Genomic DNA, 13,970 nt, shown 5'->3' on the forward strand with positions numbered 1-13,970 from the left:
GATTTAATCGCAATTTAAAGAATTAACACGTTTTAGGTACTGTAATAAATTAATCAAAATTAACATGTTATTTTTATAGGCATAAAAATGATTTTGCATAAGAAACTATTCTTTTAAATCGAGGGTGAATTTGATACGGATGATGATTTATTTTTTTATTTTGTTTATTTGGCACTGAGTGACTTCCGTACTTTGGCAAAGGTAGCCTTTAGAGTCTGGTTACAAACTTTGGACCAATCAGAGCGCCGCTCTGCTTTGCTGCATCAGAAGCGACAGAAGTTCAACCTGGCTGCTTCACGAAGGAATAATCTGCTTTAAATCCTCACTCACGATGCCTTTTCAGCTCCAATGACAAGTCTGACAGCTGGCAAGTTGTCATTGTTGGAAATTCTTCCGTGTAATGACAATGTTGGGCATGTACGTCCCAGACAGATTTTCTCTGAAATCGTCAAAGGTCCAGGATGGAATCGGTCTTTACACGGCGCGACGAGTGAAAAAGGTTTGTTGTTTCTGACTGGACAGCTTTGTGGCGAAGATTTTCTCACGGAAAACGTTCTTTCTCTTGCCGTTTAAGTAGTCAAGGTTTATTATTATACATTGGCTGTCAAAAGGCTCATTTTGTTGTGAGGCTGTGGCGACGTAAGTGCCACGTAGCTACGGATACTTCACAACAGTGCGTTCATGTCGGGAAAGACAACACTGTCATCTGACTTTACAGCAGGCTTCACTTTAAAGAGCCGGACTTTTTGTTTTTCTTAAAAAAAAATACAGATGTTTTCCTTTTACTGTCAGATGAAAAACTATAATTTCAATTTGGTAAACGTGGGAGCTGATGCGTTCACATGCAGGAGGTCGTCTCTCAAACTGTGCTGATGCTGTAAAACACAGAACGCACATGAATACTTCAAGGAATTGTGGCCACGCCCCCTGGATTCTTCAATAGCAAAACAACACTAAATGATGTGATCACAGCCACATTAAACCAGGTGACAGCCCAGGGGCCAGATACGGCACACAAGCAAGCACGTTATGGCCCATTGCATGCCTTATCATGTACAATTAAACACAGTCTGCACAATAATTTTCCTTATGTACATGAAACTAAAATGTGTCTTTGTAATGATAATGATGGTGATAACAACGATAACAGCAACACCAATAAGGATTGAGGCTGGCTCCCTGTAAAAGCCCATGTTAAACTGTCCGGCTTCAGAGGGAATATTATGTTATCAAGTTGTTCACATTCATGCCATATTCATTGATAAAACAACTTGATAACGATTTTATCATATACCTATAAATGATAAATGTTGTATGGCATTCTGAAGGGTGTAAAAAGCCATATTCATTGGTAAAACAACTTGGTAACAATTTTATCATATACCTATAAATGATAAATGTTGTATGGCATTCTGAAGGGTGTAAAAAGCCATACTCATTGGTAAAACAACTTGGTAACAATTTTATCATATACCTATAAATGAGAACTGTTGTGTGGCTTTCTGAAGGGTGTTAAAAGCCATATTCATTGGTAAAACAACTTGGTAACAATTTTATCCTATACCTATAAATGATAAATGTTGTATGGCATTCTTAAGGGTGTAAAAAGCCATACTCATTGGTAAAACAACTTGGTAACAATTTTATCATATACCTATAAATGATAAATGTTGTATGGCATTCTGAAGGGTGTAAAAAGCCATACTCATTGGTAAAACAACTTGGTAACAATTTTATCATATACCTATAAATGATAAATGTTGTATGGCATTCTGAAGGGTGTAAAAAGCCATACTCATTGGTAAAACAACTTGGTAACAATTTTATCATATACCTATAAATGATAAATGTTGTATGGTTTTCTGAAGGGTGTAAAAAGCCATATTCATTGGTAAAACAACTTGGTAACAATTTTATCATATACCTATAAATGATAAATGTTGTATGGTTTTCTGAAGGGTGTAAAAAGCCATATTCATTGGTAAAACAACTTGGTAACAATTTTATCATATACCTATAAATGATAAATGTTGTATGGTTTTCTGAAGGGTGTAAAAAGCCATACTCATTGGTAAAACAACTTGGTAACAATTTTATCATATACCTATAAATGATAAATGTGTGGCTTTCTGAAGGGTGTAAAAAGCCATATTCATTGGTAAAACAACGTGGTAACAATTTTATCATATACCTATAAATGATAAATGTGTGGCTTTCTGAAGGGTGTAAAAAGCCATATTCATTGGTAAAACAGCTTGATAACAATTTTATCATATACCTATAAATGATAAATGTTGTGTGGTTTTCTGAAGGGTGTAAAAAGCCATATTCATTGGTAAAACAACTTGGTAACAATTTTATCATATACCTATAAATGATAAATGTATGGCATTCTGAAGGGTGTAAAAAGCCATATTAATTGGTAAAAAAAAAACTTGGTAACAATTTTATCATATACCTATAAATGATAAATGTTGTGTGGCTTTCTGAAGGGTGTAAAAAGCCATATTCATTGGTAAAACAACTTGATAATTTTATATACAGTGGTCCCTCGTTTATCGCGGGAGTTACGTTCTAAAAATAACCCGCGATAGGTGAAATCCGCAAAGTAGTCAGCATTATTTTTACAATTTTTATAGATGTTTTAAGGCTGTAAAACCCCTCACTATACACTTTATACACTTTTCTCAAACAGGCATTAACATTTTCTCACTTTTCTCTCCTGTGTAAACACTCAAAGTTCAAACCTTAGTAGAAAAAAATAGAACATTTTCCTATAAATAATTATGATGGCTTTTAGAACTAACAAATTTAATTTTAACGATCAACCTACGAGGTTGGACATGTAAGAAATTATTAATAGTGACTCACCAGTATTTCACAGTTCCTCTGAATGCGCCTCTTCGTCGTGGCACCGCGCCGCTGTCCGGATTGGCTGATTACTCAGGTGGTATGAAAAATATTACCTGTCTGCGAAAAGGGTGTATTGCTATTTATTCTTTAGTGTTTATCCAATCATATTGGCATATCATTTATAGGTATATGATAAAAACATATATACAACCTGGCACAAAAAGTGGTTTTAGTTTCTACTGGTAGTTTCCCCTTCCATGACTACTGCACGGAGGTGATTTTAGTTTGTGTGTGTAAAAATAAGTCCCTTTGGCTGCTCCCTCGTTTTCACTCGGGGTTGCCATAGCAGAAGTTTTGCACAGAAGTTGGCACAGGTTTTACGCCCTTCCTGATGCAACGCCACAGTACATGGAGAAATGTGGCAAGGGTGGGGTGTGTGTATGTGTGTGTTGTTGGGGAGTCAACACGATGCCAGTGGTGGAGAGTTAAAAACGTTATGATACCAATATGTCTCCTGATATCCTTTACTAAAAGGCAATGTTTCCTTGCATTTCATAATCAAACCTTTTTGACAAAGAAATGTAATTGAGGCTTGATGTTTCACAGTTTAAACATGAACTTTAAGGTAAACAAACTATAACCAGCCACGCTGTCGTCATGCTGCCCTCCCTTGGATTGGTCGTTGCTGTGTCCCATCGCTTGGCATTTGCGTAAAGTTGACCTGTCATCTATTTTGGTCCCTCCTAGCTTGCAGCATAGCAATCACTTGTGTCTTGTCTCTGTAAAATGCCCACTCTGATTGAAAATGAATGGCAGTTGTTTGCTTTGCCTCTTGTAGCTAATATTACAAGGGGGTGATGGGGTTCCCAGCCATGCTTGACAAGGCAGTTGGGCTGCTCTCTGCTGGACAAACTATGTAATGACATAATCGCCAGTAGCCAACATGTCTTTCTGCAGTGTTTATTTGGTAAAATAAAAGTTTTCATATAAGTAAAATTAAAGCCAATATCTATTTTGATGAAAGGCTCCTATCATTCAACTGATATATCAGTCGGGCTTTAATAATTAGTGGAGTGGTTTCTTTGAGTGACGCAGTGTGTGCTGCTGAGCTGGAGTCATAGAGTTCTAGACGCAATTAACTGTGGCTGCTAGTTGTTGTGGAAGACTGTATCTGTCCTTTCAGAGCTTTTTTTATTATAAATATCTGTAATATATGGCTTGTTGTGCAGTTAACTGTCTTAGCAGATTATCTTGGATGTCTTTGTATTTCTGTTGTGTGAAATATTTATTTAATTTTGTATGTTAGCAGCATGAGCACTTTTAGCAGCGGTTGGTATCTTGCTAATGTTAGGTTCCAATTGATCCATGATTACTGACGAAATAAACCAGTCATAATTATTATTATCATATACCTAAATGATACGCCAATATGATTGGATAAAACACTAAAGAATAAATAGCAATACACCCTTTTCGCGGACGGGTAATATTTTTCATACCACCCAAGTAATCAGCCAATCCGGACAGTGGAGCGGCGCCACGACGAGGCGCGGTCAGAGGAACTGTGAAATACTGGTGAATCACTATTAATAATTTCTTACGTGTCCAACCTTGTAGGTTGATTGTTAAAATTAAATTTGTTAGTTCTAAAAGCCATCATAAATATTTATAGGAAAACGTTCTATTTTTTGTCTACTAAGGTTTGAACTTTGAGTGTTTACACAGGAGAGAAACGTGAGAAAATGTTTATGCCTGTTTGAGAAAAGTGTATAAAGTGTGTAGTGAGGGGTTTTACAGCCTTAAAACATCTATAATAATTGTAAAAAATAACGCTGACTACTTCGCGGAATTCGTATCGCGGGTTATTTTTAGAACACAACTCCCTTTCGCGGCCTTGCAGCTTCCTGGATTTTTTTTTTGTGTGCAATTTTGCATGCTTCTTTTTTTTCTTTTTTTTTAACAGCGCATTGTGTTCTGCGTCCTTATCGGGCAGGTGATTGCTTTCACTGCCTCGGATTCGCTTACTGAGTCTGCGGGCTCGGTAAGCGCCGCAGCGGGCCACTCACACCGCCCCCTTGTCTGCTGTGCCAAGCTGCATCCAACTCCAGCACCAGGTCCAGAGACTACGCTTGCTGTTTTGATGTGCAGCACCCGCTGCATGGTCTCGGTAACCGCAGCCGCAGAGCTCCGTGACCATGACTTGGATTCTTTGCGGGTCCCGCATCCGTACCCCCGGAGGCAGTGAGCGAAGGGAGAGCACGCACATTGTGTTCTGCATGCATTTATCATTTATAGGTATAGGTACCATACATGGTTTTCTGAAGGGTGTATAAAGCCATATTCATTGGTGAACAACTTGATAACTGATAATATCTCTACCTAAACACCGCCCAGTTCACAAAAATATGATTGCCGTAATTCTTTGATTAAATGCCTGGGTGTTTTTTTTTTTTTTTTTTTCTCTCCAAACTGTGCTCAGGCCCAAAGCGTAAACGAGGCAGGCCTGTATTCAAGGCTGGTGTCGCAGACTGAACGGTCTGCCCCTAAAAATCAGTCTGCCTTTTGCATATGTGCATGGGTCATTTTGGACAGCACAGCAGCACGTCTGAGAGGGAGTCTCTTCACCCAAAGCAAACAAATGGATTAATGGGATTCCTAACCATCAGATGATAACGGTAAAATCTCTTAAATCATTCTAAAGTCAGTTTTAAGCAGAAACAAGGCTGTTTTAAGCAGAAACTTGGCAAAATTCCAACCCAGTCTCACGGCATGTCATGATTCAGCAGCACGAAATATACATTAATCTATTGGTTTGTGATATTGTCATGAAAAGTGCCTCATTTTCATCATGGCAGCATGAAATTATTCTAATTCATTCCGTGATGGCTGCACAAAATTAAAAGTGTAGCGGGGGGTTGGGGGTGGTTATGGTTATGGTTGGGAAATTCCATGACGCTTTGAAATGACCGACACGCAGTGAATGCATCAGCTAGCAGCTCGCTTCCGCCGCCTTTTATGATGAAATAATGCTGAATTTATGTGGAAATGATTGTTGTACAAAAGCTTCAGATATCTGTCGCTGAGATAGATGATGACTGGAGTGCAGTTTTAAGCATAAACGAGGTTTTAATCTGTGAACCGCTGCTAATGACGTATGCACAGATGCAAAAAGCAGACCGATTTTTAGGGGGGTCCGTTCGGTCGGCAACACCGGTGATTATTACCAAAATGCTGCTTGCTGCCAACACTGTAATATGGTGTTAAGTTTCACACATATCCCTGGGTGTGGTCAACCAAAGATAACCGCTTTAGATCAGAGCCCTCTGTGCCACTGCATACCCTCTCCAAGCCCCGTTGAAACAGCAGAGACCATAAGGGCTGTGGCCATATTTTTAAAGATTATGCAGTGCACATACCCATTACATTTCAATCATAGATCAAATATGTTTGGCAGAGAAGTCCGCAAATAAGACCAACTTTACAACACAGAGTCTGAAAACTACAACGATGCTGAAATGACCCACAAGGAGGTCATGGAGGGAGATTGCATGTACCGTAACATTGGTTTGGAGGTTGATGATTGTATAAAGAAGTGGAGCTCATTGAGGGACAAATTAATCCAGAAAAAATATATATATATATATAAATTGACCAAGAACCATAGACTGTACAGGAACAGTTACAGTTGCATTGCAATACCCTCCAACGCAATGTAGAACTTCAAAAGGGTCACGCCCACATCTATGTCATTGCATGGCCACGGAGTTACAGAGTTCTGGAAGTATAAATCAGGCTTTAGGATTATAAGGTACCACTCTACAGCGGACTTGGAAAAAAGAGTGACTTGACTAAATGCACATAATGCCCGGCGCTTATTTAAAGCAGGCGTTTATTTTTTTCAGACAAAGTTCTGACCGCCCATTAATCCAATTCAAGGCCAGGCATTTAAACGGGGAAATACAGTAAACAAAACACCAGAATGAACCATAGCCTGTTAGCTATAGCTTATTTGGTAACGCTGACATGAGATGGGGGAGTTTCCGTGCGTCAGTTGTCCAAACCAGGTCACAAAAGGTTTTGCCTATGCTCCATCTCTTTACCCATTTATGGGTTGACCGGGATGTAGTTGGAGTAAGCACTGCCAACTTAGTCACACTCAGAGCAGCACTTTTTGAGCTTCAAAAAAGATCTCTTCTGAAAACCTTTGAGTGACATCACGGACGGTTTGTCCAGTATTTATACAGTCTACGGTCAAAATTAAAGACACTGATAATCACTAATATTAATGATGGTGGAAGCAATTAGAATGTTTTTTCAAATCAGCTGTTGATTTTTTTTCATAGAATTCAAACTTTCACATTTTGAAGTTTCAGGATTGACTTTTCAAAACTCAGTTCTGTAACATATTTAAATTGTTCCATAATACTAAAGATTTTCATGAAGGAGCTCCCAGAACTATGCTATGTGAACCTTCCCAATTTCTCTTGTTTTTGAAAAACCTACAGGCTGGACCTGCAGAATGGATAGTTTTGTGACAAAGGAGTTGAGCTACTGTCCTTATGACTCAGGTTCAATTCCATATGAATACAAAAGCAAAAAAACATTTTGAATTGCTGCCTCAATGCATACCTTTGCCTTCATCATATTTTTGGGATGGTTGTTGCACAGTTCAGGCCCACAACTGCACAAACCGACATGCTAGATTTTTTTTTTCTGACTTGAGATTTTGTGTTATGTACAAGACATTATGGTAAACAGGCATTTCCTGGAATGTCTGATGAAAATGACCTATTGCAACAATCATTAGGAGTTTTCTTTCCCACGCTGATCAAAATCACAACGTTCATGTTGCATTCTTTCGTGCAGCCATTCCCCTCTGTCCACACCTGATCCCATGAGATCTCAGATGTTAAACAGAATAGGTCCTGTCCTGCTTAGTACTTGGCTGGGAGGCTATTTAGGAACACTAGGGGTTTAACATTTGTTTCCCTATGCAGAACTGCAGCTGTGTCAGAAAGGGCATCAGGCATAAAATTGGTGCCAAGTCTTCATGCGGATCTATACTGGATTTACTGGGGGAACTGGCACAACCAGAAAAAAGTTTTTTTTGTTTAATGTTGATATAGAACAAACACAGCTACAAAGTACTCCAATACAATAAGATATTATCAAGCAATAATAATGATGTTTCTTCTTTGTTATTCGTCTTTGCTGGATAATTTAGAATAATTAATGTATTATACTGAATGTTTTGCTGGAGCTCTACTGAAATTACACTCAACAAAAATATAAACGCAACACTTTTGGTTTTGCTCCCATTTTGTATGAGATGAACTCAAAGATCTAAAACTTTTTCCACATACACAATATCACCATTTCCCTCAAATATTGTTCACAAACCAGTCTAAATCTGTGATAGTCAGCACTTCTCCTTTGCTGAGATAATCCATCCCACCTCACAGGTGTGCCATATCAAGATGCTGATTAGACACCATGATTAGTGCACAGGTGTGCCTTAGACTGCCCACAATAAAAGGCCACTCTGAAAGGTGCAGTTTTATCACACAGCACAATGCCACAGATGTCGCAAGATTTGAGGGAGCATGCAATTGGCATGCTGACAGCAGGAATGTCAACCAGAGCTGTTGCCCGTGTATTGAATGTTCATTACTCTACCATAAGCCGTCTCCAAAGGCGTTTCAGAGAATTTGGCAGTACATCCAACCAGCCTCACAACTGCAGACCACGTGTAACCACACCAGCCCAGGACCTCCACATCCAGCATGTTCACCTCCAAGATCGTCTGAGACCAGCCACTCGGACAGCTGCAGAAACAATCGGTTTGCATAACCAAAGAATTTCTGCACAAACTGTCAAAAACCGTCTCAGGGAAGCTCATCTGCATGCTCATCATCCTCATCGGGGTCTCGACCTGACTCCAGTTTGTCTTCGTAACCGACTTGAGTGGGCAAATGCTCACATTCACCGGCGTTTGGCACATTGGAGAGGTGTTCTCTTCACGGATGAATCCCGGTTCACACTGTCCAGGGCAGATGGCAGACAGCGTGTGTGGCGTCGTGTGGGTGAGCGGTTTTCTGATGTCAGTGTTGTGGATCGAGTGGCCCATGGTGGCGGTGGGGTTATGGTATGGGCAAGCGTCTGTTATGGACGAAGAACACAGGTGCATTTTATTGATGGCATTTTGAATGCACAGAGATACCGTGACGAGATCCTGAGGCTCATTGTTGTGCCATCCAAGAACATCACCTCATGTTGCAGCAGGATAATGCACGGCCCCATGTTGCAAGGATCTGTACACAATTCTTGGAAGCTGAAAATGTCCCAGTTCTTGCATGGCCGGCATACTCACCGGACATGTCACCCATTGAGCATGTTTGGGATGCTCTGGACCGGCGTATACGACAGCGTGTACCAGTTCCTGCCAATATCCAGCAACTTCGCACAGCCATTGAAGAGGAGTGGACCAACATTCCACAGGCCACAATTGACAACTGATCAACTCTATGCGAAGGAGATGTGTTACACTGCATGAGGCAAATGGTGGTCACACCAGATACTGACTGGTATCCCCCCCAATAAAACAAAACTGCACCTTTTAGAGTGGCCTTTTATTGTGGACAGTCTAAGGCACACCTGTGCACTAATCATGGTGTCTAATCAGCATCTTGATATGGCACACCTGTGAGGTGGGATGGATTATCTCAGCAAAGGAGAAGTGCTCACTATCACAGATTTAGACTGGTTTGTGAACAATATTTGAGGGAAATGATGATATTGTGTATGTGGAAAAAGTTTTAGATCTTTGAGTTCATCTCATACAAAATGGGAGCAAAACCAAAAGTGTTGCGTTTATATTTTTGTTGAGTGTATGATGAAATCCATTGGGTCTGTTAAAAACAAACAAATGCAAGTAAGAAAGATATTTATTTGCTTAATTAATATGACCTTGACTTTTCATCAATTTCTCTCAAACTCGGATTATTCTGTCCTTGACAATCCTCAGTCACTGCACAGATTTGGGTCTAAATTGGACTGAAGCTCCCTGAGTTCTTTACTTTACTCACATGCAGACACACAGGTAGGGGTTGACTGATTATCTGCACTGATAATCCGCACAGATAACTGACCAGGCCGATAATTGGTTGACCCCCACACACAGGACCAAAAAAAAAATCTCCTCCAATGCCTTGTTGTGCACAGGTGTAATGAGCATCTCTTGTAAAACACATAATACATATAGGCCAAAAAATGCCATAAGGAACAGTGGACTGGCGCCTAATTTTAGAAAGTTCTTTCTTACACCCCATTCCACTGGTCGCTGTTCTACTACGATCACCTATGATCCAAAAAAGTGCTAAAACGGGATGAAATGGTTTAATCCGGCTTGGCTCCTAACAGGCTGTCTTATAAGGTGCAGACCTGGAAACTAGCTGGTTAATAAAGTACATCCTTGCCAAGCTGCTCAAAAAGGAAAGAAAGGAGCTGCGCCCTCAGCCAGAACTGCAGCAAATGCTGCTTCGGCCTCAAATTTTTACCTGGATGGAGCACGATCAAACAAGTTGCAAGCTGTAATCACTAGGAATACCCTGGTTAAAGATGTTTGACGTGATTGAAGCATTTAAGACTACAAGCTCCTGGAAGTTACCATGCACTAGCGACGATTTTATGACTTGGGATGAAATTTATGAACAGTTTGAAAATTTTACCCCGATTTCAAAACTGGTGCTGATGATAGCCGTAATGACTACGTCTACCAAGTTTGTTCAAAATTAACAAAGGTGGATCAAGAAGTTAGTATGATGCTTCAAAATGCACCCCAATTTGCTGTTCAGGGTTAAACGGGCACAAATGGCGCTCTGTAGAATAGCCCCATTAACTGAATGTAAAACCATCACCAGTTCTGTAAAAAAAAAAAAAAAAAAAAAAAAGAAGCATGAAAATTAGATCTTTGCCACATTTGAAAAATGCCTTCTTTCTGTACTCTCTCTGATTGATATTTGAAATACATCAATGTAATATGTGTTAAATTCAAATTTAAAAGCAAAATATTAGGGAAATATCATGGTAGTATTGAACAGTGTTTCTCTTGCAGTCTTATGAGCCTAGCGTGCACCAGGCTAACGACAATATATTTTGTTAATAACAACAATGAAAAATACAGCAAATAAATAAATAAATCCATTCATTTGGATGTCAATAATCATTTGAGTGCATCCAGAGCACTTTGATTCTCGTATTATCTTTTGGTATTATAATCTGTGGAGTAAATGCTATTTTTGTAGTTTTTTTGACAGCATGCTAATCGTCTCATTATTACTATATTTTTTTATCTTACCTGATGTCACCTGACAGTTGTACCACGTTAAAAGCTACTATTGTTGTCCACATTAGTGCAGCCAGAGCTTTCAATAGAACTTGTCAGGTGTCAGAATCTGACATCTACTTTACAGATTTTGAATCGGGGGGGAAACAAGTCAACAAGTATGCACTGCACATTTTTTTTCATGAAACACACTCTCACCAGTCTCGCTTTTAAAAAAAACTCTTTCGTACAGTACTTCCAGAAAATATGCACTGTGCTTCACTTTTTATCCCCCGCTTGCTAAAGCCCTGAAGGGGGATTATGTCGTGGCAATGTCTGTCTGCCTGCCTGTCTGTCCATCCGTCAGTCCATACAAAAAAGAGTATAACTGTTCTGAAATCAACTCCTGTCACATTTTTAGGAAAAATTTCATGAAACTCCTTGCTATAGGTTAGTAATACACATACGGGGTCTGTCAATAAAGTAACGGTCCTTTTTATTTTTTTCAAAAACTATATGGATTTCATTCATATGTTTTTACATCAGACATGCTTGAACCCTCGTGTGCATGCGTGAGTTTTTCCACGCCTGTCGGTTACGTCATTCGCCTGTGAGCACGCCTTGTGGAAGGAGTGGTCCTGCCCCCTCGTCGGATTTTCATTGTCAGAAAATGGCGGAATGATTTGGACTTTTTTTCCATCAGAATTTTTTCAGAAGCTGTTAGAGACTGGCACCTGGAAACCATTCGAAAAATTTATCTGGCTTTCGGTGAAAATTTTACGGGCTTCACAGAGAATAAGGACTGTTACTACAGCTTTAAGGACGGTCAGTGCGCCGCGCTCTGAGCTGCGACGATGAGGCAGAAAACGCCAGTTCATTTCTAAACGGATGGCTCTGTGGATACGAGACCGTCGTGTGCTCTTTCTCTGGTTATCACAAGAGCTGGACATCAGCCATTTTCCGGCAGATTTCACTTTTAACAAGAGATTTTGTCATGGAAAGCCGCGCGGAGGCTTCGCGCATCACGACCGATTCGCTGATGAAGCAAGACAAAGGAACACCTCCGTTTCGGAGTGTTAGAGGACAAGTTGGGACATACCCAGCTCTCCACAATTTCTCTTATACTCACTCGACTGGTAAGCACTGAAAGCCGAGATAGGCATGTCCCAACCTGTCCTCTAACACTCCGAAACGGAGGTCGTGACGCGTGAAGTCTCCGCGCGGCTTTCCATGACAAAATCTCTTGTTAAAAGTGAAATCTGCCGGAAAATGGCTGATGTCCAGCTCTTGTGATAACCAGAGAAAGAGCACACGACGGTCTCGTATCCACAGAGCCATCAGCTTAGAAATGATCTGGCGTTTTCTGCCTCGTCGTCGCAGCTCGGAGCGCGGCGCACTGACCGTCCTTAAAGCAGTCCTTAAAGCTGTAGTAACAGTCCTTATTCTCTGTGAAGCCCGTAAAATTTTCACCGAAAGCCAGAGAAATTTTTCGAATGGTTTCCAGGTGCCAGTCTCTAACAGCTTCTGAAAAAATTCTGATGGGAAAAAAGTCCTTTTCCGCCATTTCCAGACAATGACAATCCGACGAGGGAGCGGGACCATTCCTTACCAAGGCGTGCTCACAGGCGAATGTCGTAACCGACAGGCGTGGAAAAACTCACGCATGCGCACGAGGGTTCAAGCATGGCTGACGTAAAAACATATGAATGATATCCATATAGTTTTTGAAAAAAATAAAAAGGACCGTTACTTTATTGACAGATCTCGTATTTTCATATAGTTTGAGTTGAGTTCATTTTGCCAGAATTGTGGCCCTTGATTAAGACATCTACACTTTGTCAGTTTCATGAGTAGGTACCTGCATTCTGAAATCAACTCCTCACACTTACATGGAATTTCATGTAATTTGGTACAAATTCTTGTTAAAGGTCGATAATACGCATGTTGTAATATTGTACAAGATTAACAGGGAAGCACTGTGAAGTGGCACTAGGATGTTAATGTGTAGGTGACACCAAAAATGTGCACAAATAATCACTAAAAATGATGAAATGTTGATATTTAAAAAAAAAAAATCCTTAATAAAACTCGATAAGTGCGAAGGTGAAGGATAAACAACAGCTGTCTGAAGCCTGCACTCTATTTCAGACCTCAGTCGCGGCCATATTGTTGCTACATCATCACCGGAACGACACCTGCTGATTCAAGCCCAAATCAATTGTAAAGACGCTGGAGGTCGAGCTGTTTTCGGACAATTTTTTTCTTGTGTGGAGCTTTTTTTTTTTGAGTCCAGTCTGAAAGTGTTTTTGAAGAAACTGTGGGGACACAGCCGTATGGTTTTGAACCTTATTTAGATGACAGTGAGGGAGAAGAAACCTTGGCGGAAAACCTTCAGTCTGACAACAGTGATGATTTTGGCAGAGTTCAGAACACAGAATGGTGATTATTAAAAAAATAAATAATTAAATAATGCAGGCGATTTCAGCATGTGAGTGGAGATGATAAACCTTTTGTTATTTTTGCCAGCTCTTTGGTCGTAATCAACTGAGATCATGACCATTATATTGATCTCATGACTGAGATCAATCAACAGATCATGACCATTATATAATGATATTGTCCATATTCCACAGATCACCTGATATAGAACTTTAATGGTAGTACTCCAACTAGTTAGACCCTCACTAAGCAAATATTTAATCCCACCCCAAAGCCACATATTTTATTACATCCTGTACCAGCTGATGCACAATTTCCAATAAAATATTACTTGAAGTACTAATTGCAGATGTGT

The 13,970-nt window shown here is 40.0% G+C and overlaps 1 protein-coding gene across 1 annotated transcript in view; it reads left to right on the top strand.

The window, feature by feature from the left end:
• Positions 1-283: 283 nt before the first annotated feature.
• Positions 284-13,970, top strand: part of prdm5 (PR domain containing 5) — a 236,592-nt gene continuing 222,905 nt past the window's right edge. The window contains exon 1 of the mRNA XM_034180554.1: positions 284-499. Coding sequence (XP_034036445.1) covers positions 401-499 — 99 coding nt within the window. The 5' untranslated portion in view covers positions 284-400. The remainder of the gene's footprint in view (positions 500-13,970) is intronic.

This window comes from Thalassophryne amazonica, chromosome 10 (genome assembly GCF_902500255.1).
Source record: "Thalassophryne amazonica chromosome 10, fThaAma1.1, whole genome shotgun sequence".
NCBI lineage: Eukaryota > Metazoa > Chordata > Actinopteri > Batrachoidiformes > Batrachoididae > Thalassophryne > Thalassophryne amazonica.